Source organism: Ursus arctos, unplaced genomic scaffold (assembly GCF_023065955.2).
Source record: "Ursus arctos isolate Adak ecotype North America unplaced genomic scaffold, UrsArc2.0 scaffold_20, whole genome shotgun sequence".
In the NCBI taxonomy this organism is placed as follows: Eukaryota; Metazoa; Chordata; class Mammalia; order Carnivora; family Ursidae; genus Ursus; species Ursus arctos.
In genome coordinates this window covers 27577709-27603979 of record NW_026622875.1, presented here as the reverse complement: position 1 = coordinate 27603979, position 26271 = coordinate 27577709, and the positions used below count along the sequence as shown (strand labels likewise).

At 45.2% G+C, this 26271-nt stretch overlaps 2 protein-coding genes and 1 pseudogene across 6 annotated transcripts in view; 1 reads left to right on the top strand and 2 right to left on the bottom strand.

Annotated features, from left to right (window-relative positions):
- Nucleotides 1-1197: 1197 nt before the first annotated feature.
- Nucleotides 1198-8900, bottom strand: LOC113253735 (60S ribosomal protein L7a-like; annotated as a pseudogene).
- Nucleotides 8901-19254: 10354 nt separating this feature from the next.
- On the bottom strand, nucleotides 19255-26124 carry ANAPC13 (anaphase promoting complex subunit 13). 2 transcript variants are annotated; one of them, XM_026497075.3, is made up of 3 exons: nucleotides 26016-26124; nucleotides 23389-23514; nucleotides 19255-19436 (listed from the first exon to the last, which is right to left on the bottom strand). In XM_026497075.3, the coding sequence occupies exons 2-3, from the start codon at nucleotides 23485-23487 to the stop codon at nucleotides 19311-19313; spliced, it is 225 nt and encodes a 74-aa protein (XP_026352860.1). In that variant the 5' UTR covers nucleotides 23488-23514; nucleotides 26016-26124; the 3' UTR covers nucleotides 19255-19310. The 2 variants fall into 2 exon arrangements, with proteins under 2 accessions (XP_026352860.1, XP_048072111.1); XM_048216154.1 differs by lacking the exon at nucleotides 26016-26124 and adding an exon at nucleotides 25439-25719.
- The window catches only part of CEP63 (centrosomal protein 63), a 57194-nt gene continuing 56835 nt past the window's right edge, over nucleotides 25913-26271 (top strand). For 2 of the 4 annotated variants that reach the window (XM_048216150.2, XM_048216149.2), the window contains exon 1: nucleotides 26047-26253. In XM_048216150.2, the coding sequence (XP_048072107.1) occupies nucleotides 26165-26253 (89 nt within the window). In that variant the 5' untranslated portion in view covers nucleotides 26047-26164. Of the gene's footprint in view, nucleotides 26254-26271 lie in introns of all 4 variants that reach the window. The other 2 variants (XM_026497072.4, XM_026497066.4) reach the window with 2 other exon arrangements.

Here is a 26271-nt window from a genome sequence, read left to right as displayed (position 1 = left end):
CTTTTTGCAGGATTCTAGTTAAAGACTGCAAGCCTCCAATCTCAACTCATCTTTTCTCTCCTCCTGGGGTCTACCCTTCCAGGATAAACAGAGAATGTCCCAGTTGTTAATTTGTGTTTACTTATATGTTGTCCTGCCTCATGGTGGGAGTGGAACTCAGACCCATCCCAGAAGCCAGAAATCAGGCATCACAGCTGATGCCTCTGAGGTCTCTAAAGACTTCTGTTCTGCTGCTGTGGCCCTTAACACACAGGGTGTCACCCTTCTGGTCACAGGTAGAAATCTGGGGCCACTGGAACTGAGTCTCCTCTTCATGTGCTGCTGGCAGAGGCAGGGGTTCCTCAGGTTGGGACAGGGGCTGACTTCCTACACCACTCCCTTCCCATGACCTGGGCCACGGCTCAGCCAGCAGGGTCTTTAACAAAGTATGGCCTGGGTTCCAAGCATGTACATAAACAATTTTTAATGTTTGAGGGCTTTTGAAGATGGAGAAGAATTAGTACTCCTATGCTTCGTTTAATGGTTCATTTATCAATGTTCCAAATTTCTCAGATGACTAACATTCCATCAGCTTTGAATGTTCTGTATTTCCCTACATATCCACACAACACTTATACAATTATAAATCAAAACTCGTTGACTCACAAATTAAATTTCCCCAGTCATTATCCCATTGATGACTTAATTTTCTAAACATTTATCATATTCTAAATCATATTCTAAAACAAATCCATTATATCAGACTTTCTTAAATGCTTCAAATACTTTAAGAAATAAAAGCACTCTGAATATTGCAGTCATTATAAAACTGATTATTAAACTTTTATTAAAACCATTTATAAAAGTGCTAGTATCTGGATTTATTTATTTCTATTCTTATCCTCATTCCTACTTTTATTCTAATTTTTCATGAAAGCTCTCTTCCTAAGGTTTACAGTGAAGAAAATAAAAACCACCAATGTTCCTAGCTTTCTCTTTGTAGACTGCTTGAAACAAAGGATGCATCTAGAAATTTAGCTTTAAACACAGTGAAGTCTGGGGGCACCTGAGTGGCTCAGTCAGTTAAGTATCTGCCTTCAGCTCGGGTCATGGTCCCAGAATTGTGGGATGGAGCCCTGTGTTGGGTTACCCGGTCAGCAGGGAGCCTGCTTTTCTCTCTCTCTGTCAAATAAATAAATAAAATCTTAAAAAAAAAAATAAACACAGCGAAGTCTGATTTATTCCACAATGTTAATATAGGTTACACCTAGGGAGTGGCAGTGGGAGGAAAAAAGAGGAGAAACTTTAATTTTTCCTGTCTATACTTGTTTATCATTGGAGTATTTTTTTTTATCAAGCATTTACTACCTTTGTGACGATAAACACAGTTTTAAGAGCTCTGAATAACAAAAACTAAACCACCCGTGGCAAACACTTTTAATACTTTTTGTACTCTCTTTTAGGCTTTTTTGTCCCCCCTCTGAGGCATCTCTATTTCTTTTTGCAAAATAAGAACCACAGCCCATATTTATTTTTTTTTTCCTGGTGTCACAAGCACTTTCTCATGTTATTAAATATTCTCGGGAAACATGGGGCCTGTAACAGCTGCATGATTCTCTATCATGGGGACGTACCACAATTCACTGAGTCATCTTCCTACTGTTGGCAAAGAATTGTTTCAAATCTGGGAAGTACGTGAAAGATCATTTCATTTGAGTTTCTTATTTTCCAGCTGAGAAAGCTGCATTCCCTGAAGCTAGCAATTTGTCTAAGCGTGGCCAGCTGGTCAGAGGCTCGGCTGGGACCGGGCACTCCCAGACCCTGGCCTCCGCTCTTGCTGGCGTCACACACTGCCTCCTGGGCCTCTGCAAGACACTTTTTGGAACCTAACTGTAGGGCACTGCCTACATTCTTTCTAAATTACATTTTGTAATTTGGGGCCCATTATTCCTGCCTGTCGAGATCATTTTTTATCTTCTGTCATATAACCATTAGCTAATGGGGGACACTGTAGCCAACATCAGAAATTGTGGCTTTCCTCTATCATGATGTGCCTCCTAAGTCATCTCTGTGCCCATGAAGGGGAAATACTGTCATAACTTTTATCAGATAATTCCAATAGTCACCAGCAATTATAGGGAAGGGTGTTAATTAGCATACTTTGGTCCATGTTTCTCAGGGATCCCCTGGGTTCTGACATTCTGGGATCAGCATTCCAGTGAATGCCTGGGCTCTGCCCAAGCACCAGTGCTCACAGGATGGAAGAAGGATAATTATTGGGTGGGGAAAACAAGGAGAGAAGGGAACTAACATCAGTGACCAACTCTGGACCCAGCTCTGAGTACTGGGGTGTAGGTGACAGAAACATTAATGGGGGGGGGGGGCGGAGGATGAGATTGCCATGGTTTTGGAGGAAAGCAGGTGGATTAGGGGTATTTCCCTTTTACTCAAAGTGTCTCATCTTGGGGTTGTGTCATTAAACTCTACATGGAGGAATTCACCATGGTAGAGGAGATCATTCTTGGAGGGCTGGGGCTTATTCTGCTTTTTCCATTACATTTTATGAGACACATCCTATCCAATCTTTACATATGCGTCTTGGTCATCAGTGTCTGCCATCACAAGAATCACTTTTTGAGTCATGTAATACGGATTTTTCCAGAATGCCATGTTCACTCTCACCTAAGGTATTTGAGATATAGCCCCTTCATCTGTCTTTGGAAATGTTGTGGCTTGGGTTAACATTTTTCGTGTATTGCTTTTCAGAAAATACTCGATTCATACAAATGCGATTGGCAGGCACCACAGGATGTGATGGTTTCTATTTATGGTTAATGTTAATCCATTGACCATATGGTAGTTTAAATTTCTGGTACAAATTCCTTTTGCATGGTGTTAGAGCTCATTCCTGGACTGCTATAATTGTGTAATTTATTAATGTGAAAAATGGACTTTGAAATGTAATAGTCTAGAGCTAATAGGGAGAGCTGCAAGGGAATTTAGGGTGCTTACAGAAGAGCTGTTTCCATGGAAACTAATTCCTTTGCGTGAAGTCCCGGGTCCCCAGGCTGCAGGGTGGTTGTGTGCCTGGATGATGCAACCAGAGTCCCAGGCTCAGCTCTGACATTAATCTCCAGGTGCCACAGGCAAGTCCCAATCTCTGTTACTTAACCTTCTCATCTGGGACTTGAAAAAGTCAGACTAGTTCAGTGTTTACTAGACCTTGCAATATTAGTAACCACTTATATATTTATTTAAAGTTTTTATTTTGGAATAATTTTAGATCCACTGAGAAGTTGTGAAGATAGTATAAGGTGTTGCCATATACCTTTTACCCAGCTCTGAGGTTAACCCCTTACATAACCATAGCACATTTGTCCAAGCTAAGAAATGGACATTGGCGTAATACTATGCACAAAGCTACAGGCTTTCTTTGGATTTCCCTAGTTTTTCCACTAATATCCTTTTTCTGTTCCAGGTATCCAATCCAGGATACTACATTGCATTTAGTTTTCATGTCTCCTTAGACTCCTCCAATCTGTGACCATTTCTCAGTTTGTGTTGATCATGAACGACCTTGTCAGTTTTAAACAATACTGGCCACATATATTGTAGAATGTCTCAAGTAGTAACATTTTTAAAAAGCAAAGCAAAATTGGAAGATTAGGATTAGAAAAATTACACAAGTAAGGTGTATGGATGAGGTCTATATATTATGAGTGACAGAAAACTCACCCTGAATTGTCCTGTCACACAGGGAATTTATTGGTTCATGTAACTAAAAAGGCCAAGGGCATATGTGGCTTCGGAATGACATTTGTATCCAGTTCCACCTGTCTCTTGGCTTGGTTCTTCTCTCTGAATATTCAGGTCATTCTCAAATATGCACTCACCACATAGTTAGATACAAGATGGCTTCCAGCAGCCCACACGGCTATATCCATCCAGAGCGTGTGTGTGTGTGTGTGTGTGTGTGTCTGTCTGTCTGTCTGTCTGTCTGTGATACTCACCTCTGCTCCACGTTCACAACTAAGCTCTCAGAGGCTCTGATTTTACCATCTGCCCATCCCGGAACCAGTGGGAAAAGATCATCACTTTCTGCTTCCGATGTGAGGATGTGTTGCCCAGAGTTGTGGCCACCATCTTGTGACCATGAAGGGAACAAGCTGACAGCTGAGGAGGACACAAGAGCCTTAAAGATGGATAAGAACCTGGGTTCTGGGTAATATCATTTAGTTGTGGAATTAATCAGCCCTGGATCTGGGTTATATGAAACAATCAATTCCCTTGTTGCTTAAGCTTCTGCTAGTTGAGTTTCATTTTACTTGCAGCCCAAAGTTTCCTAAATGATACGATGAAATGGCAGATTTCCTTGTTGGTTGTAGGATATGACCTGGATACAGGTTTGCTTGTTGGGCTTCGCTATTTGACAGCACAATACAAACTGGACTTCAACATTTTCTGGCTCATAGTTTTCATGAGAATTACTGTTGAAAAATCCAGCTTCACCTAGGCATTTTGGCCAAAGCAGAAGTGATCCTTATCATTTGCACACAATATAGAGTATTCGAGTAATAGCTCCAATGTTTCTGGTTTCTTCTTCCCATGGAGGCACGAAACAAGCCGTGGGGACAGGCCAGGGAGGGGGCAGGAAGGGGTCCTCAGGGTGCTCCTCGCTCAGAGCACATCCAGTGGTCACAGTCTGCAGTTGGTCAGAAAGGGATGCCTTGCCTGGAGAGCACTTTCTCATGACAAACACCTGGGCACCTGCGCTGAGGTCATCTCCTCGAAGGCCTCTTCAGCTCAGGCTAGCACTGCGCGATGTAATAGTGTGGAGACCCCATGCCAACAGCAAGGGCTCCTTTCTCTCGGTGTAATAATCCCTGAAGTAATGAGCACCTGAATGTTAATGGTTTTTAAATAAAGATTTTTATAGAAGGATAAAAGGGTTTTTTAAAATAAAAGGATAAAAGTGATTTTTAAAAAGGTTTAAAATGGTTTTTAGAAATCACTGAAATTCAAAAAAAAATAGTGTCATTACCGAGAGAACAAACACCAGTCCATGGTGTCCCATTAAAGAGTAATGTTTTCAAGAGCTAAAGGAATGACAATTTGGAAATGCACTGGCGTCTCCCATTATTATGCCCTATACATACTCACTTTTTTTTTTTGAAAGAGAACTTTTAATTACCTTTATGTACAGAAAACTCAACAGTGTACGCTTAGCCCAGTTTGGTGGCCAGTTCTTTAGGCTTTGCCTTTTCCAACTTAGCAATGTGAGCCACCGACTTTGGACCCAGTTGTCGCCTCCCCGTTGACAGATCTCATCATATCTGTCATTGTCATGGTCCTGATTAGCTTCCACCTGCTTAGTCAGAGCTCCTCTGTCTTCCAAGTTAACCTGTGTGAAGGTGACCGTGGTGCAGGTCTTCCTGGGGACAGATGCCCCAACCTGGCCTTCCCCCTGCTAATGAGATAGGGTCCCTCCATCTTACGACCCAGGGCAGTCGGGAGGACAACCAGCTCAGTGGGATCCACGTCGTGTGCAGTCACCACCAGCGGAGGCTTCTTATTTCCCACCAAGGTGGTGGCAGTATTAACCCCAGCGCGAAGGACAGGTGGCCTCTTAGTGTGCACATCCCCTTTGCCGACAGCTTCCTTCTCAGCCCGGAACAACAATCTCTGCTTCTTCTCTTGCTGTGTCTCTGGTCTGTGTTTGTGGGCCGGCTTGAGCAGCTGAGGAGCTGTTCGGCGGTCGAAGGCCTGGGTGAACTGGTTCATCGCAGGAGGCACTTGTAAATGTTTACAGAGTACAGCCCTTTGCCACAGCAGCCAATGTAACGGGGCCATTTGACAAAGCACATGAGGTCCCTTTTGGACTGGATGTCCTGTCCGATGCCAAAATTCTTGGCCTTTTCTCAAACAAGGGATTGATCGCCTTCTTGGCTTCCTGCTTCTTTATGACCGCAGGACCTGGGGCCACCTTCTTCCCCTTCGCCTTCTTCACTTTCGGCACGGTAGATGGCTGGAGGAGAGAACTACACTCATTTCTTTAATGATGTATATGAATAGTTGTTGCTTGTCCCTCTAGCATTTTTAAAACGAAAACAATTTCTGCTCCTTCCTTCCCTCCCACACACACTTTCTCACGAGCGGATACATACTTAACATGAATACTCTCAGACGTCCTGTGGATCCACATATTTTGGGCATGTACATAAAGGCATTTATAAGAGTTTAATCCATGAATCATAAACAGAAGATTCTCATTAGGAATGAGCAGTGGCCTCTGGAAGCCTTGCATAGTGCTTATAGTATTTGATGGTGGACAGCTCTCAACATTCCTTAGGGGGCTCATAGATTCACAGCAGAGCCTGCATTTGAATATTAAAAACTCAGAAATGGCACGAAGTCCAAGCGAGAGGCAGTAAGAATCAAACGCAATACCAGCGCTGTGTGCGGGACCTGGCATAGAGCAAGTTGTCAAAAACGTTTGCTGAGAAAAAAAATGACATTTGCCCCCATTTTTAATGACCAAATAAGAGAAATAGAGGTTTTTCAGGATAAAAAGCTACAAAGCAGAGCTTTAGGGAGAAATCAGTGACTTCAGGATACACAGCAGATATTCCAGGATTAAGTGCCAAAACCATTTGTAAATTACTCTGTAAATTTCAGCAGGGCTGTGGCCAGCCTCCTGCCGATTCGTTATTTTCCAGTGAATGACACTTCTTTTTTAGTGTGAAACTGGCTCTGTTTCTTGAGCCCATTTTTGGGGGACTGCCGTTGTTCTCAGCAGCCCACAGAGAGCCCTCCAGGGCCTGGGCACTCACTCCACTGCTGAGGCTTACACTTTCCCTCTTGCTCTCAACCTCTTTTTACTGAAACCCTATCTTTATGTGGGTCAGGGCTTCCTTTTTCCTTAAAACTTCTTTTTTTCACTTTAAAAGCAAACAAACAAAAAAACACTCTCCTATTTCCAGAAATTCCTTGCACTGCTTATTTCCTGTTGGCTTATTCAGAGGCATTTTTTGCTCATGAAGTTTCAAGATGATTTCTTGAAACCGTTATAAAGTTATGTAACTTTGCTGATTTAAAACTATCTTCTTTCTAAATTCTTAACTGTTGAGTCTCTTTCTCCTTTCAGAGCAGAGGCTCCTTCTTCACTAATGATGGTCCTAACAGCAACACTGAAATGGATTTTACACCGTGTGGATCTGAGTTTTGCAGAATGCCGATCCATTATGCATATTTCTCCTCTCCACCCGCCCCGCACCCCCGAGTCTCATCCCAGACTTAACAATCCTCTGGTCCGTACCAATTGTTATTACCTCCTGTTTTAATCCTGCGGATTGATACTGTATCACCTACCCCTTCCCCTCCGTGGACTCTGAGGGTCTACAATGGGTTTGTTTGGGGGCTCCCGGGACGTGCTGTCAAGAGAACTTTGTACTGGACATGGGGCCCAGTCCCCGATTCTGCCTTGGTTTCCCCATCTGCAAAGCAAAGAGCCTGCAATGGGTGTTTTTATGATTCCCTTACTCTCAGGCCCTGATCTGTCCAGGCATGATGCCAGCCACTCTATTTCTAAAGACCTCAGAGAAGAAAATTCTAGAGTCCGTGGTTCTTTTTCAGCCCAGCAACTCTGTAAAAATTTCTTCCTTCCATCATATAAATCTTTTCCCATTCAGTCAAAGCCCGCTTCTGCAGCTACATGGATGGGTGGCCCTTATTTGCACACTGACAGGTCTAGGATGCGTTCCTTCTCTTCTTCATAAATGCTAACTACCACGATTACTCATTTGTTTCCAGAATAAAGATTACAGGTACAATGGCATGGTGCAAGGAAGATGGGCTTGTGCAGGGGCAGAAAGCCCCTCTGTTTCTGGGTGATTTTGGCTCTCTGAATGTCGTTTTCCCATCTGGAAGGTGGGGATCTGGCCACCCTGGATGCAGGGCCGTTCTGAGGCTGTGCTGAGAGCATGCACTGAAATGACTGCAGAGGGTGGCTGTCCTCAAGACACGTGATCATACTGGCGTGAGGACAGGGATCTGGCTGTGGACTGAGACCCCTTGGGAGCGGCTGGTACCCCACGGAATCCTTGGTGGGAGGAGGTGGGTTATAAACACATGAAAAGAAAAAAAGTGGTAACAGAGCCTCTGAGAGATGCTGGCTGCTTGTGACTCCAGTGGGGTCCTGCACAGGGAGGATTTATTCGGGACACTGTGGCTCCCTCCTGTGCCTTCCCCATCTTGGGTTAAAAACAAAAAAACTTTCCCAAACTTTCCCATTCCTCCGTGGCCTGGCTGCGAATGCTGAAATTCCATCCCGTGTTTGTTGTCACCCTGGGGCCTGTTTCCATGGTTACCCGGATTCCAGGCGCTGGCCCAGGGCCCACCACAACCCATCCCTCAAAGTCTCCTTGGCAGAGGAGAAACATTCCTCCGCACTGTGAGCGCCGGAGCTGAGAAAGGCGCACTCCATCTCTCCACGGCCCGTCCCAGCCCCATTCCTGTGTGATGTGCATGTTCTAGGTGGTTCCGCTCACCATCAGTTTGAGGGGCAAGCACTACATAACGATTTCCCCCATTTCTCTTTTCCTCATGTAAGCTGAGGAATAACTTTCTTGTACCAAACATTGCACCCTTGGCAAACACTCCAGATGGTTCTCATTAAAATTCCAGTTCCTTTTTTTTTTTTTTTTTTTTGCAATTCCTTTTTTCTCCATCCTCCTTACACTGTTATGTCAAAAATAAACACCAGGATGAGGACTGAATGAGGGGCCTTGGGGATAGCAGCTCGAATGGATAGAATCTTTTCAGAGCCCCTGGCGTGGCTGTGAAGGAGCCCCCAGGTCTCCTTCACACTCATGGCCACCTCACCTTTCATGGGGCTTCAGAGATACGCACTTGTGGGGGGGCATATTTGATATTCAGGGTGCCCTTGGCCATGAGCTCTCCGCCTCTGTAGGAAGAGGGGCAGAGGGCCAGCTGGGTCCCTGCTCCCCAGTAGATCCTGGCCCTGACTGTGCCTGCAGAGGGACGGGGCAGGGGCCTGCTGTCCAAACGTTCCTTAGGAACCCTGGCTTCCAGAGTGAGGCGCTCTTGCTCTAAGAAGTCAGTGGGGAGGACTGCCGATGCTTTTTTGCTTTTTTAGCAGCTTTGCAAGCCACAGGATTTGCCCCCACCTCTAAAAACAATCTGCTTGTACAGGGAAAGTGTGTGTGTGTATCCAAGGATGTGTATTTGATGTGTTTTTATTTCCAACTTATTATTATGAAAAAATTTTTAAAATATGGAAAAGTTGAAAGCACAGTGCGATGAATACCCATATCCCTCCACTAGATTCAATGTGTGTTAATTTTGTCATATTTGATTTCTACCTTTCTAGATAAATAGATGACAGATCAATTAGTCTCTATATATCTTTTGCTTAGGCATTTAAAAATTGTAATCTTGACCCTACAGTGTTTTATAAGCTTTGAATTTATGTATTTATGTATTAATACAGTTACATCATACACATTCTAATATAATACATTCTTATTGTAAAATGTTCAGGGGCGCCTGGGTGGCTCAGTCGGTTGGGCATCTGCCTTTGGCTCGGGTCATGATTCTGGGGTTCTGAGATCAAGCCCTGCATCAGGCTCCCTGCTCAGTGGGGAGCCTGCTTTCTCCCTCTGCCCCTCCCCTGCTTGTGCTCTTTCTCTCTCCCCCTCTCTGACAAATAAATGAATAAAGTTAAAAAAAATTAAAAAATTAAAAAGAATATTCAGACTCAGATAGTACAGATGAGAGGGTAGAAGCAAAAGCCCTGCCCAAGGCCTCCTCTGCCGCCCCCACCCCACAGGGTAGCTTGGGTTGTGTCCCTCCGGACCTCTGTCTGAATTTACCCAGACATGCATGTGTCAATAGAAACATGTTTTGTTATGTGTGGTTTTATACAAAAATGAGATTACCCTATACATGCTGTTTTGCCATTTATTTTTCACTTGGAAATATGTCTGAGATCTTTGCATATTAGTGCTGGGAGCTCTGCCTCATTCTTTAACGACTGCAGAGTATTCCAAAGAATGGTTGTACCATAATTTTCTTAACTATTCCCTCTAGATGGACAATTCAGCTATGTATTGTTATTTTTCCATTACTCACAATGATACAGTTAATATCTGTGGAAAATGTTTTTTTGAGGACATGGAGCAGTATTTCTCTTTGACCGATGCCTGGAGGCAGAATGCTGGGTTTGATACGATGCACATTTTATATTCGGCAGATTCTGCCAACCTGCTCTTCAGAGTGGTTGCGACGACATACACAAGCTCCGGAAGAGGGCCCATTTCCCCTTACCTTCAGCAGCACTGAATTTTAGCCATCTTTTCGTGTTCATAATCTGATGAAAGAAATCATTTCTTTGTTGGTTTAATTTGCATTTCTTTAAGTTTTAATAAGGCTGACCATTGTGTCAGAGTAGAGTTACAGATGACAGGAGCCACTCTGCTTATCTTTCTGTAGAAAGATAGGTGGGAAGTGAGTAGGGGAGCCGCTTGGTTTAAAATAGGGAATTGGGTGCTTAAAATTTTGTTAGGTCAGGTGAAAAAGCAGGACCGACTCCCAGAACTCCAGCTCAGAGCCAACTCGCCAAAGGAAACTTTCCTTCCCCCATAACCAGGAAACTGGGGATTTGGGAGGCTGTGCCCCAACGGCTGACTTGGGAATCAGGAAACCAGGAAGCCTCAGACACACCTGGCCTCCAGGACCACGCTGCCTCAGCTGCATTATAGACACCCTACACCTTGTCCGCAGCACCTGCGAAGCTGGAGGAGACTGCGTCTAGATGGTGAGATTGCTATGTTGATGCAGGAGAAATACAAACAAAAAAATAAGGACCCCCCCCCCCCCCCACTTAACCCTGTGTGCTACCAGAGTCAGTAGACCTCTTGAGGGTATATCTCTCCAGGGGAAGCCAGGTCACATGCAGAAACCCAGCTCTAAGGAAGCCTGGGAATTGTCAGGCATTAGCTTTTTAGGCTCCAGCATGCCACAAGACAAAGCTACAAGGTAGCAGGCATAGAGTTGAGTAGATCGATCTGAAATATCTGCCATAATCATATTTTCATGTTTTATATCCTTTTTTTCTGTTAATTGCCTGATTATACCTATTGCCCGTTTTTCATTGGGGGCTCTTTTTCTTACTAATTTATAGAAGCTTTGTAGGTTATCTGGAAAAAAATCTTTTGTCTTTTGTGTATGTTACAACCAGCTTCTATTCTTTTTTTTTTTTTTTAATTTTATTTACTTATTTGACAGAGAGAGGGAGAGGGAGCGTGCACAAGAGAGGACAGGGTGGGGGGGGGGCAGCAGGGAAAGGGAGAGGGAGAAGCAGGCTCCCTGCTCAGGGAGCCCAATGCTGGGCTCCATCCCAGGACCCTGAGATCACGACCTGAGCCCCGAAAGAAGCCACCTTACCAACTGGGCCACCCAAGAGCCCCCAGCTACTATTCTTTTAACTTTTTTTGTTCTATAAAAATTTTATCTATTTTTGTACTTTATGGTTCTTTGGTTTTGTAGCTTACTTAGGAAGGCCTCCCCTATCTCAAGGTTCCTAAAATATTCAACTACATTTTTCTCCTAAAATCTTTTAAAATTTTTTAGTTTTTTTTTTTTTTAGAGATTTTATTTATTTATTTGACAGAGAGCCAGCGAGAGAGGGAACACAAGCAGGGGGAGTGGGAGAGGAAGAAGCAGGCTCCCAGCAGAGGAGCCTGATGTGGGGCTTGAACCCAGAATGCCGGGATCACGCCCTGAGCCATAGGCAGACGCTTAACGACTGCGACACCCAAGCGCCCCTTAGGTTTTAATTTTTTAAACCATCTTGAATATGTGGTTTGAGGTAGGGCTCTAACTTTTGTTTGTTTGTTTACCCAGAAAGAAAGCCAATTGTCTCAGCATAGTTTATTGAATGAATTTATTTTTTGATCATACTTTAAATTTGGAGAAGTTTTTAAAATACAGAATGACCTCTTAGCTTTCTCTGCTGCAGAACCAGGGTAAAGATTTAAACAAAATTAACTTGTTATCACTTCACATTTTGATTGTCTTTAAAATAGAGGTTTGGCGTTTCCTAAAGCACAGATATGACAAGATCATTCCTCTATTCAAAAACCTTAATCGTGTCCCCTTTTCCTTGATACCAAGGTCTAACCTCTGTTGAGCTCTCTGTCTGTTCAGCAACCCCCATGGGCCTTTCCAATATGACTTCCCTGCTTCTTCCCTAGACGGGAAATAACATGATTTGATTTGGGTGACAAAAGCAGAAAACATGTGCAGATATCTTTGTCAGCACTTTCTTTGTGACATTGTAATAATCTTTTCATGATACTTCTCTCACTTACTGGTATTTCTCAATATGGTCACCATCAGTAGTTTGGATAGAACAATTCTTTTTTGCAATATAGTTAACAGCCTGGCCAACATACCACCAAATGCAGCAGTGTTCTCTGACACCCCTTTCTCCATCATCCCAGTTATTGTGACCACCAAAAAAACTTCCCACCTGTTTCCAGACATACCAGCTCTACTCGTAGTTGGAAGGAAGGCAGAGAGGGAGGGAAACACTAGGACTGAATGGGAAATGACAGGATATCATCATGAAAAGCCCCCTTGCTAACACTGCTTCTCATCTCCAGATGTATAAATCTAGCCTTTCAAAGGCTGTCTTTTCCATAAAGCTTTCCTAAATCCCCTCAGCTATAGATTATTCCTCTTCTTCTTTTACTTTTTTATTTACTTTTTTCAATGTAATCTCTACTCCCAATGTGGGGCTCAAACTCATGACCCTGAGATCAAGAGTCACATGCTCTACCAACTGAGCCAGCCAGGCACCCAGATGATTCCTTTTTGGAGTCCCTTCTTCCGTGGCATTATTTCTCTACCAGTCTATTTATCCTTCCATCCACCTGTCCATCCATCCATTTGTCCATCTATCCAGTAAGTATTTAGTGAGCACTTATGGTGCACCAGGCACATTGACCACTTTCTTCTTAGATTCTTGCCCTTGGTGTAAGTGTTTTCTCTTCCTCGAGAAGTCCCGCAATTAGACCATGTGCCAGAGTGTCCACGGGTCTGTGCTCATGGCGGTGGGCGCAGGGGCACTGCTTGAGACGCAGAGACACGTGGGGCGGAAGCACGGGCAGAGATGCCAGGAGAGTGGAGGCAAGATCATGGTGTGGGCGGGGGAAACCCCCCCCTGCCCTTGGGTGGTGGCCCCACGATAAACGGGATCTGAGTCACCAGGGAAGGCATGGAGTAACTGGGATGGGTTTATACATCAACCTCCCTCACTTCCTTTGGAGTCACTTGGTTGTTTTCAAATTCTCCACCCTTGGCCGGCTCCCGCCTCCCCTCACTACATCCAGTGCGTGTTGTGTGTGTAAATACGTGTACATGTGCAGCTCGCTCTAGGTAAGAAGAAAATTAGCTAAAAACAGGAAATTGTGCCTGTTTTTGACCTATAAAAACAGCTTTCTCATATGGCTTAACACATGGGGTAAATGGAAATAAAAACCCAGGTAGAAACCCTTCATGAGCTCATGTGTTGCCCATGGTTCTTAGCGCTCATGTCTTATTTCAATCAGAGACTCTATTCCGAGACAACCGCGTTGCCGTAGCTAGCACAAGAGAGTGTAAGTTCATATAGCAGTCGGCTAAAAGACGGATGAAATTTAGGCACAGACGTGCCCTGGGATTGGGTGATAACCTCGCTTCAAGTTCTCTCTACTGTCCACAACACCGTCTTGTTGCACTTCCAGTGTTTCTCTACCTGCCCTCTCACCCCACAGGTAGGATAGGCTAGCTTTCAGGTGGTGACAATGACAGAGGGCTCAGTCAAGCTCAGGAAACAATTTCACCAGTGGGTCTGTAGGATTTCATGAGGAACAGGAATAGCTTTCAGGACGCCCGCGGGTCTGCCCCGGCTTTTTTCCTGTCCCTTCTCCTGAATGTGCCTGCTTTTCTGATACCCCAAAGGCAGACACTTGGTGGCTTGAATTCTCATTCCCAGTTGAGGGCATTTGCTGGATCCATGTGGTCACTGTCCAACATGGAACTTCTACACATGGCTGCCATAGTTTTAAGGCCCAGCTATGTAATTTATGGGGCCCCTTGTTCAATGATTGTTAAGAATTTCAAGACAGCCTCAGCAGGCTCTTCTGAGTGGGAGCCCTGTGTGGCCGCACAGGTTGCCATGTCCATGAAGTGGGTCCCCGTTGACCCAAGGGCAGAGGCCAAAGCCACCATCAGGGCCAGGAAGGCCACAAGACATGAAGTCTACTCAAGAGACCATCCAGATGCCTTTCCAGGCCAGCCTCTTCCCCTCATCCACTACTTTCTATAGGAGCTCACTGACAGGGCGCAGCCTGGCAAGAAAGTAGGGAACAAATATAACTGGGTAAAACGGGCCAGATCAGGACAGGAAGAACGGTCTTTCTAGAGCCTAAATGGATGGTTGCTGGATGATGCCTAAATTCTCTATAATTTAACACAGAGAGCTGGGAAATAGCTTCATGAGAGTGTCCCCAGGCCTGACTATGAATATGGGCTGGGGTCACATTCTGGCACAATTCCTGATTCTGGCTACCTTTCTCTGTAATCAAAGTTCTCAACTGCCCTCACCTTCCACGTGCCCTCACTTGGCCCCCCAACAAAGCACAAGGGAGGAGCCCACAAAGTGAGCCCACTAAGGGGGGGCCATCCAGAATCCCAGGGATTCACACAAACCCCCATCCAACACTTTGGGCAACCAAGATCTGCAGAATCACTTCCAAGCAAAACACCACATTGTTTCAGCATCCTCAGTTCAGTTTACCCCAAGGGCTGCCTGCAAGTCAGACTTTCTCAAAGGAATTGAGCGCCCCCTACTGGGTAAGTAGCATCACCCGTTAGCTGTCCACTACTAACGCACGAAAATCTGAAAATACACTTTCAGCCAATTAACCTCGTATAAAACCCAGAAACAACTGTATGACTCATAATGATAGAGTTGTGAGTTATAGGAATTATATATGGGTTTTGTAATAATTGAATTTTTAAATGTTTCATGACTCCTGAGTCCCTAACATTTTTTTTTTTTAAGAATCTTTATCTCACTTATGGAAACAAGGTAAACATTTTGAAGTACCAAGTGTTCCAGTAGGATTTCCTACCCATTTCAGAGAGGAGTGGTCGCAGAAGATCTCACAGGGGAGGCTGCATGGTCCAGGGACAGGACATGGGTTTGGAGATCAGCCAGTCTAGGCTGCAATCCATTTACTACTGGAGTGGTTTCAACTTGGAACAAGTTGTTCGATTTTGAGTTAGCATCTCGTGATCATGAGGACAATAATATCCACCTTCAACAAGGATGTGAGGGCTAGAGATCCCGTGCCTGAAGCGCTCAGAAGCGCTCAGTTAACTGTGGGTATCATTGTTACTGTTACTCTATTATTAAGAAGTGGGTCTAATTGGGCTTCAAAGGATGGGCAGCTCCTGGACACAGATCCTACCTTCCCAGGGGGCTGGGGCTGCATCTGGCTCAGAGAATTGGCCCCTGGATCACAAGGGCGGTGCTTACACTGGGCACTCCGGTTTCTTTTGAACCCCACAAACACGATCAGGGTGCAGGCTTCATGAAATACACCATTCCCTGGGCCCATCTGAACAATTCTCCCTCTAAGAGATACCCCTTGTCTCTCCAATTCCACCTCTGTCTTGCTAGTTCAAGGCACCTTCATCTCTCTCTTGAGCCAGTGCAAAAGTTCTTCTGTCGTTCCACCTCTGTTCTTAGCTGCTCAAACCCAGAGTAACTTCTATTTGATAAAATAAGATCTGATTGGGCCCGCTCCTCCGGCAACCCCAGCTTACCTGCCTGCCTTGCTTGTAAGGCCACTCTCACTTCTGGCCTTTATGCAATTTGCTCTCCCTGTCACCCATCCTCATCCCCCAAATTCCTCCCCTGGCTACTTCTTCCTGTCCTTCCGGTGTTGACTGGTACACTCAAGGTGGGGACGAGAAATAGCATATTTTCTTATTTTCTTCAAAGCAAATTAATTTTTTTTTTGGCTTCACTGTGCTGTGCTACAGGGAAATGAAATCTGTGGTCACTAGGGTGTTTCCTCCTTTTAGGGTCTCACAAGCATTTGGGATGTTCATGAGTGACCTCAGGAGTGGGCAAGGACCTCTATTCTTCAGCTCATCTGGGTCACTGCTGCTATCCACATGGCCAGTTCTGAGGGGTTCCAGAAGGAGGTGGCCCCAATGCCTGGGGGTCCTTGCCTAGGCTGGAAAACACCCCCAAACCACAAGCCTCTGAAGCTCATCCCCCTGGGTACCACCAGCAACTGGGGCAGAGCTTCCCACTACTCTCGAGGCTCCTCCTCTCCCTCCCTCCCCTGCTTCCCAAACAAGGAGTAGGGTTGTTTTTGAACTCATCTGTTACCTGTTGGGCACAAGAAGTTCAAAAGACCCAACCACTTACTCGGAGTAGGAGAAATCCATAAACAAAATTAATATTTGAAGTTATATGCTATCAAAGCTACTTGTGACAAGGTCTCACGGTGATGCTCCAATCTCAGTCAGCTGTCCCAGTTCCACTCTCTAGACCCTGTGGCGCAGGGCCGCACTGTGGGAGCCCAGTCTGGTCTGCCCGTACACTCATCCTCTGACTACTGGCCCTGTGTTGGCTGCCAAGAGCTCAGGGCCACACTGTCCTCTGGATAGCCTCGTCCCCGGCAATGCTTGCGTTATGTCTTCCCAGGGGGACGGAGGGAGGGGCAGAACCAATGACTGTGCATTGCACACTGAACACGAAGGCCTAGCCACTTGCCTCAAGGTGGGAAAACTTGGTGACATCACGTTCTGTAGCACTTGTGGAACCTGGCTGAGGCTAGACTTCAGCCTGACACTCTTTGCTCAGCTTTCTCCTCTGCTCTGTCCTGTTTCTCTCACAGGCTCCTCATGCAGCACCACCTCAATAAATCCCTTACACAAGAGACTCTGCCTCAGGCTTTGCTTCTAGGTACCTAAGCAACATCCGATTTTTTCCCTTCCTAGCACATGTTGCAATTTAAAATCATAGATTTGCAGAACTATTGGCTTGATGCTTGTTTCCCCCACTAAACAAAGGCAGAAGCCATACTTCTGTTCACTGCTATATTCCCAACACCAAGTGAGGTGCCTTTTACAGAGGAGAGCGACGCGCTTGAACGGGACACTGAACGCGCACAGCCGCTCAGACCTCGCTCTGCAGACTTCCCTCTTGGGGTGCTGTGCTGCATTTGCTTGAAGAGCCATCCAACGGCTGCCTAGCATCTCTTGCGGCCATCACCCTCAAGCCAGTCCTGGATCGGTTCCAAAGCCGCAGTGGACGGTGTGGCCCAGGTTTGATCACCTACTTTCCCACACAGTGAGCTGTGGTTTTGGCACTGTATCACAGGTCAAACTTGGTATGGGGGGACAGTTCTCAAATGAGGGTAGAAGCTAAGCAGATACATCAACTGCTATTTTACAGGTATCATACTCCGCTTCAGTGGAAATCAAGATAAAGCTTTCACATTTTACTGGTCTACCTGTATCCCTGGGAAAGGCTGGATTCATATGAACATCCCCTAGACTCCTAGAAGTCAGCGTCTTAGCTATTCCGTACCTCAAGGAGAGTCGTAGTAAAACCCTCATTTAATTAGAATGTTTAGGAACCATGGCATTCTAGGTACTTTCATTTTTTGAAAAACTTTTTTTCTTAGCATACATTTTTTCTGAACAGTATCATTCTCTTTTCTACTGGGTTGTCTCTCTTGTTATTGAGTGACTGGTGACTTGGGGTCTTTATTCTGAGATGAATGACTTCTAGGTAAGACATATGCACAGACAGATTAGCCTGGATGTGTCTGGATTACAGGAGAGTTGCTACGACCCTGTTTCTGACTGAAACCCTAAAATCAGCTCATTTGTGATATACTTCTTCCTAAAAGCTACGTAAACAAAAAGACCCCATAAAAAAGGGGAAGAGGGGTGCTTGGGTTCAGTTCATTGGGCATCTGCCTTTGGCTCAGGTCGTGATCCCAGGGTCCTGGGTTGGAGCCCTGGGTTGGGCTTCCTGCTCAGCGGTGAGCCCACTTCTCCTTCTCCCTCTGTCCCCACGTCCCCGTTCACATGCATGCACTCTCTCAAATAAAATCATAAAAAAAAAAAAAAAAAAAAAGCAGAACAGACACTTCAGTTATTCAGTGTTTCTAGTTTTTGAATGAGGGATACAGAAATATAAGTCAGGGCCTCTTCCCACAGTTCACAGCCTAGGTAAGAAAACAAGAGACACCACTTAACAGGGGCAAATAATTCCAGAAGACAAATGTCCATGGATGTGTTTTTCAAAATACAAGTAGTTTTTTTTTTTTTTTTTTTGAGAGAGGGAGGGAGAGTGAGTGAGTGGGGGGAGGGGCAGAGAGAGTCTTAAGCAGACTGCTGAGCATGGAGCCCGAACTGGGGCTCGATCCCAAGACCCCGAAATCATAACCTAAGCTGAAATCAAGAGTCGGACCTGAAACAACTGAGTCAACCAGGCGCCCCTCAAAATATGCGTTCTTATACATATGTATAACTGAACACAGGCTTCATGGTGTTTCCGTCGTATCTGAAAGGACTGTGAAAATATGAAATCTTGTTACTGGATAAAACTAGTCCAGCTAGCCAAAGGTCCTTTCCAGTGGCACCTAATTAACTTGAGGAAAGCAGAGGTACCTGCCAGATAATCTTTAATCTGTGCATTTATCCAAAGCTTGAAAATGCCACAGGGGATTCTGGAATCCCAGCAATCAGTGAGTGGGCTATCCAGAGATCCATCCCACCTGCAGGTGCTCTACTCCGCAGCTCAGAGTGCTGCTCAGAGGGAGGCAAGTGAGAAGTTAACACTCTCCTTACACCCGGCTTCTCTGTCCTTGCCTGTCCCTTGCATGTCTTCAGTCACCTATGTCACAGGGCACAGGTAAGTAGCTGGGACGTGTTAAACTCTGACAATAAAGCAAAACCAGAATGAAAGGCAAATGAACCAGTCACATTTAAACACAAGCTAGTGAATGAAGAACTTTTGATTCAAAGGGCCAAATACTCTGCATTCCTGAGAAGTCTCAATCGGTTTCTCATTCTGGTGAGTATTTTCACATTGCACTTCGCTGTCACAAAAACTAGGTGGGTGTACATTTTTGAGTGTAGATTTATCACTTCAAGATCTGAATGAGGAGACCGAAAGAGTACTTTTTGTATCTATGTATTTTTCAAAAATCTGTCCATGAAAAAGGAACCAGGTGTTAGTTTCCTATAGGGGGAACATTCTCATGGAGATACTGTAAGGCCAAGTCGGTCCACTTCATTTCTTGTTCTTTAACCGATTCTGTGGTGCCACCATTGTCCTGTTCCGGTTCAGGAAGCTCATTCTGCAAAGGTACGATGGACATTCAGAACACTGGTACGCTCCGCATTAACAAACCCCTTACAACTCAAGAGCACTTAGGATTCAAGCCTGTGCGTTCTTAGAAATAGGCAGCATAACTGACAGAAATGTATCTTACAGAAAGACCTAGGATAAAAAGTTGGACCTTTTGTCTCCTCTTTGGCAAGGAGAGGAAAAAGTAGCCATCACCTCAGAGGACAACTATGAAACTAAATGAGGTAACTCAGATCAAGTGCTCACCACTGTGGGCGGCCAGCTTATGCTCAAGGAATAGCTATTGTTACTAGAGGCTAGGATCACTAAAAAGACCCAACACGGAGTCCTTTTTTGGGAAGCTGCTTCAATTGAATACCACATTTGCTGGAATATTCCTTAAGCACAAGAAATGTATTTTTAAAAAACTACCCTCTACCTAGCATGCCTATATTCTTACAGAGGTGAGTGGAGAGCACTGAAAATGTAACCTAATAGGTGAGACGTCCCCCTAGTGACAGAGCACAGCAACATAAATCCCAGCAAATGACCGGTTCCTCCCCTGCCAGCAACTGTCTTAGAATGGTAAGCCACGGGCCACACTTAGTATGGAATAGTTTTTTTCTCAGCTTGAGATTTAATTTACATATAACACTGAGTGAGTTTAAGGTGTACACACGATGATCTGACGTATACAGACTATGAAATGATCATCACAATAAGGCTAGTTAACACAGCCATCACCTCATACAGTTCTGTGTTTAAGTGTGTGGTGAGAACTTGCGGTAGTTTCCTTATATTTTAAATCCAAATTTATTACTACCAAGATTCTGCTTTCTACCAGAATTTATGGATATCAATATATTTCTTTTCAATTATTTGAATTTATACTTTTTTGGGGGGCCACAAACTGTTACTCAATATTGAGACTTTCGATGTCCCACTGATTCCAATTTGCAGTATATGAATGTTTTTCTCCTTCAAAATCATGTTCAATATATATAAAATGATTTACAATATGTACAAATATATCTGAACCACACACGTTTTATAACGTATTTGTACAAATTGCAAAGAACTATCATTTACTGTAAAGCAATCATACATTCAAACTTAAAGAGAAAGTTTGGTTCCAATAATTATTTATAGCTCACAAAGCACAAATAAGTCCTTGGTCAGTGAATTATCTGATTGACAGACAAACTTAATTTCATCTTATTTGTGGTATATACTCATTTTTTAAAAATTTTATTTATTTATTTTGAGAGAGAGAGAGACTTTGTGTGTGTGCGTGCACCCAAGCAGACTCTGAGTGCACTGAGCCCGGAGCCCAATGCCGGACTCGATCCCAGGACCCCAAGATTGTGACCTGAGCTAAAACCAAGAGTTGGACACTCAACCAACTGAGCCACCCAGGTGCCTCTCTGTGGTGTATATTCTAAAACAGTATCTTTCATTTGGTCACTACTGTCTCTTACACTGAATGCCAAGATGAAAAATTGTGTACGTGCTTGGAAACCAACACAAAGTATCATAAGGTATGATAAACACAACGATCAATTATGGTTTACTGCAAATTGGCCTCAATTCTTGGCAGCTACTCCCATAAAAAGGCAGGGTCCCATTTCCCCAATTTCAGATTGGGACTGGCCCAAGTGACTTGCTTTGGCTAGCAGAGAGCAGCCACAGTGTCCGCGGGCCCGTTCTTGGCTAAGCTCCACGAAGCCTCACAGTCCCTTCTGCTGCTGCTCTTGGAACCCTGAGACAGCCAGGTGCAGTCTAGGCTAGTCTGCTGGGTAATGAGGCTTTGACCTCATCACCTCATCATCCCAGCTGACCTGGCACCTACCAGACATGTGACAAGTCTGCTCATCCCCCAGCCTCCAGCTAGCCAGCCGACTGACTGCAGAACACCAGCAAGTCCAGCAGGGGTCAGCAGAGCTGGCAAAGACTGGAAGACCCTCTCAGCTGAGATACAAAATCATGAGATAAACAGCTGTTGTTTTAAGTCACTCTGTTTGGGGGTGATTTGTTAGGCAGCAACAAAAGCTAACCAGTACACATTCCCTGAGAGTCACGAGACACAGGAAAAGACACAGAATTACAAGAAGGCCAGGCTACAGCCTGGATGTTAGCATGGAAACTTCCTTCTCCCTCAACTCTTCCAGAGCAGTGGTCCCCAAATCCTGCCATTAGCCTGTCCAGAATTCAGCAGTTCCCCTCCATTAGCGTGCCTTTGTTCAGACCCTCCCCCCTGCCTATACTACTGTGATCGCTTCCACACTGGTCCCTCCGCCCTGTCACTCGCCCCTTTCTCCATGGCACACGTTCCCTAACCATGCTTCTGAATTCACATTCTGAAACAAATTTGAGAATGGCAGATTCCTAGTCTGAAGACCATGCATTCCTCAGAATGAAGTCTAAGCATGGCATCATATACTCCTCTCAAAATCTGGTCCAAGCCCATCTTTTCTGCCTACCTTAGATGACAAATATAATCTCCATCCACAGTGAATGTCTCACCATCTCCCAAAGCCTTTCAAAACTCTGAGCCTTTGCACATCTGTCCCATCTGTTGGAGTGCCCTTGTCTACCCCAACTAAATTTCTGGCCCCTCCCCTATGACCAGCTTAAATATTACATTCTCTCTAAGCCTTTCCTGATGCTCAACAGGTATCAGCCACCTCCTATCTTAGGTAGCTATTCACCACCTGGCTTATAACATTTATTATTATAATACTTATTTCTATGTGTTGCCTCTCTAGACCTCCAGGGGCAGGAACTGTAGCTTATGCTCACATAGTCTTATGGCACATGTAGGCTTCAAAGAAATGCCTGTCAAGTGAGAAAACAAAAGTTTACGAGACCGGATCTGGAGCCTTCACACAGACCTAAGTGTGAAGTCCAACTTACCAGCTACCCGGCTTTGCACAAGCTCCCCTCTCTGATCCTATTCCCTTGCTGTAAAATGGAGATAGCACCACTACCTTTGCAAGGGTGTTTCAAGGGTTAGAGATAACATATGTCAAATTTCAACCTCAGTCCATGGCATAAAACCGGTATTGAGTAAGTGGTAGCTAGAATTCTCATTGTGCGCTCCCTTTTGACTATTTTTGTAAACTTGAACTAAGCTGTGACTTATTATCTGATAAAAGTATTATTCACTGAGCATAATATCATATCTTAGTCATAAGTGAAAACGTGGGTGAGTGGAATTTTCATTTCTCAGTAAGCAGCAGCAGCAGCAGCAGCAGCAGTCTACTTGGAAGCTGCATTTTATTAACAACTCTCCTCAGGGCACTTGGCATGCTCTGAAGAAAAACAGTCCCGAGTCTGTTCTCCTTGTTTTTTGTTAGGCCTCTATGACATATAGGATTTAAAATAAACATTTATTAATGCAAAACTTCTAGATCATTTATTACAGGAGGTTCAACAAACTCCCTGCAGGAAAGTTCTCTAGAGATCGGGAAAGAAAAGAGTGTCCCAGGACCCTTTTGGTCTAAATGCAAAAGAAAAGCCAAATGTCTTCCAAACATTTTCCAGGGAAACTAGGATAGGTGTGTGTTTCAAGAATATGTCTCTAAAAATAGCAAATGATCAACGACAGGTAGACAAGTAAGAAATCTAGTGTAAATGCCATTGCTTCTTGCTCCTCTCCATCTTTTGTACACTGAACTCTCATCATCCGGTTTACTAGCTTTGGTGTAGCAGACAGAACATGGCTCAGAAGTTGTGAGTCCACTCCTGGCATGACCCCTAACTGAGCTCATCTTATCAGCTCTCTGAACCACAGTTATCTTCAAATAAAAAGTCATACTATCCAGTGTCTTCTAGAGTTAGAGGACTCCACAGCTTTGATTTCTTTGCCCTACTGGTTTATTTGTCCATTGACATCCTATTTCTACTAGGGCTCACCAGATCATACCTTTACCCCACCATCCTTGGCACAAATTAGAGCCTACCAGTGGTATTGCAACATCCTCATAGGGCAGCTTGTCTTCTCGCCAAGCATCGTCAATCAAATCCAAGATCCTTCCATCTCTCTGTACCTCACTGTCCATTCTCCTGCAGCTTTGATCTTGTCAGATCTGTAAGCCAAAGAGGTTATTTCTTAAGCATGAAGACTGAGGAGGTGATGTAATCTAGCATTAGGATTCCCCAGGCTTTTTAGCCTGTAACTTTTGGTATAACATCACGCTGGGAAATGGGAAAGACTCATCTTCTCATCTGGGTCAGGTGACAACCTACTTCTAAGACCACAGTCTCTCCCTACTGCCCATCCCTTTTCCCACCATGATGCTTTACAACACATACAGGACAGCAGACACAGCCTAGTTGACAGACCAGTGTCACAGTGTGACAGAGGCCTTGTGTACAAGGCCACAGTGTACCTAGAATGTTGCTTTTCTCTTCTAATTTGCATATCCACCTTTCCCTGTTCAGGATGCCTTTGATGAATCCCTATTTAATAAGCAAGTTTCCTCTCTGCCCCCTTTAGCCTTCTCCTGCACTATTTTTTACAAAAGTCTCTACCTGCCTCAGCTTTAATATTAGCACCTAAGCATAGGAGCTAAATGAACGTACAGAGATACTGAACTGGGCTACGCAAAGTGATCAGCTACAGAGCTGAAAGAAATCCTTAGCTGAATTTGTAAAGGAAACTGCCTGCTTTCTTAAAATAGTGCCCAATCCGAGTTCTGAAAGGAGCACCTCCAGGTGAACAACAGTAGCAGGACCCCTTGCTGCTCATTTCTGCTTCCCTTTGGGGTTCCTTCCTCTGATTTTTAATGCTGTACTCCCTTCAATGCCTGGACCGAGTGGTCAAGATGTTACTCAGCTCCTTGCCACGAATGACTCTCCATTTTTTCTCCTAAACAGCCGCAGCCAGCATGGAGGGTATCTCTGGATTCCCTGTTTCCTAGTCTGGGCTCTGCTGCTTCATCATGGGTTATCACTATACTGTGTTCCCTGCCACAAAGCAGCCATCCTGATGGCCTGGAAGCCAATGGCACCAAAGGTACTCCCAGTAACTCCTAGTTTCTAAGTCTATGAACATTCATAAAAGGAATAATTTTTAGGGGTGGGCTCCACCTCTTCATACAGACCTATGTTTGGCTCCAGTAGTATGACTGCATGATAGCCCTAATGCCTGGGTAATAACTATACAGGTTGGGGTGGGAGAAGGATTTTTTCCCCCTTGGTAAAGAGCTAGGAAAAACTGAAGCAGAAGGTGCCCAGCTATTTCGGTCACCAGTGAAACCGCTGAAGCCTTGATGTTTCACTCAAGAATTCACTACTACCCAGTGGATAACTCAAAACAAGTATAAGGATATTGTCTTTAGGAAATGCACACACAGTTCCAGTTATATTTTTGGAATCCCTCTCCCACAAGAGCCCTTTTTCCTGCTGCCTCTCCTTTGTCCCTGACGCTCTGTCCCCTGGGATACCCTCATTTTCCCAGTTATCAGAACTGGCTAATTTTCCCAGTCACGCACAGATTTCACCTTTCTGTAAAGTTTTTTCAAATCACTCCAGCTTCGCTAAGCATTCTGCCCTTGAACGTTTCCTTCTTGTCTTTATGATCCACCTAACAAGTCAGGTAGTCTTTGTAACATTACTCAGGTATCAGTGTCTACAATTATTATGTGTAAATTTTGCAGACTTTTTCCCAAAGATGTGCTTTTGTAGCACATCTTCCCAAATTTGACCTCAATCTTTTTTCACTCTCTTCCAAACACCACTAACCCTGCCATACTTTCCAGCCTTTGCACCTAAAAGCCTTTCTTTCCCCCTCACTAACGCCTATTTTCCTTCCAAACTCAACACTGGTGTCAGCTCATTTGGTCAACATCTCATTTCCAGAGTCAGGCACTAAGGTGCCTTCACTCTTCAGGGGCTGGAAGTGTGGAAAGCATCAAGACAAGCAACGTCCAGGACACGGCCACTGTCCCAAGGACTTGCCAGGCTCCACAGAATGAAACACTACTACCTTCCTGAGTAAATTTTTCTTACACATGTAACAGTTCCGATGTTAAGTTAAAAAACTTGGCTCCCAGGTCATCTCCCGCAGGCGGTCTGCTCCTAGACCCAGGGGGAGCACGGTACCCGTCCTTCCTGGGGTCCCTTAGTTCCCTGGGCACAGCGAATGCTCCCAACTGGAAGCTTGTCACACTGCCCATTACATGGTTTTTCCAGACCCGCGGTGCGTGTGTTCCCCGGAGCAGCGGCACCTGTCATCCTATTCCCGTGCTTTCCAGTTCTGCAAGCACGCAGTTACGTGCACTAAACCTGACGGCCTTCTCCCTCGCTAGAAATGACCCTCGCAGGCCACCACCATCCGTACACAGGCGTGGGGCCGTCCCAAGCCCGGTTTCCGGCTGGATATACCAAATGTGGAAGCGGGGGAGGGCCAGAAACGCCACGCAAGTGCCTTTCCACCCTCCACGGCGTGCTTTGGAAAAGAAACGGGTTGTGAAGATGAAGGAAGACATCGGCCTCCACTGACGGGAGCTGGGACAGGGCGACGCTGAGGAACCAACACGTCCGCGTCCCTCCAAAAGCGAGACTAAAAGGCGCAGGAAAGCCTTACCCGCGCCGGACCCAGCGCCGCACCCGCTGCCACAGGGCCCCCTGTCGGCGTCACGTGACCCGCGCGCCTTTCTCACCGGTCCCCGGATGTGGGTGAGCCCATTGTCTTGAGCGGAGGGGAGGTCTGGGAGGACGCTACTTCAATTAAAAATGAGGGGGCAGGGGGCGGGGCGAACGTGGCTACGACGGAGGCTGGACGTCGGGTCGGCGGTGACGCGCGTGCGCGCCCCCGGCCGGAGGTAACGGCGGGAAGGCTC

Bases quoted from the DNA above. Each gene is read 5' to 3' on its own strand.
- ANAPC13 (XM_026497075.3), bottom strand. From the start codon at position 23,487: ATGGACAGTGAGGTACAGAGAGATGGAAGGATCTTGGATTTGATTGAC. The intron at 19,437-23,388 runs GTAGGCTCTAAT...GTACCTTTGCAG, and splicing joins AGGATGTTGCAATACCACTG to AATGAGCTTCCTGAACCGGA.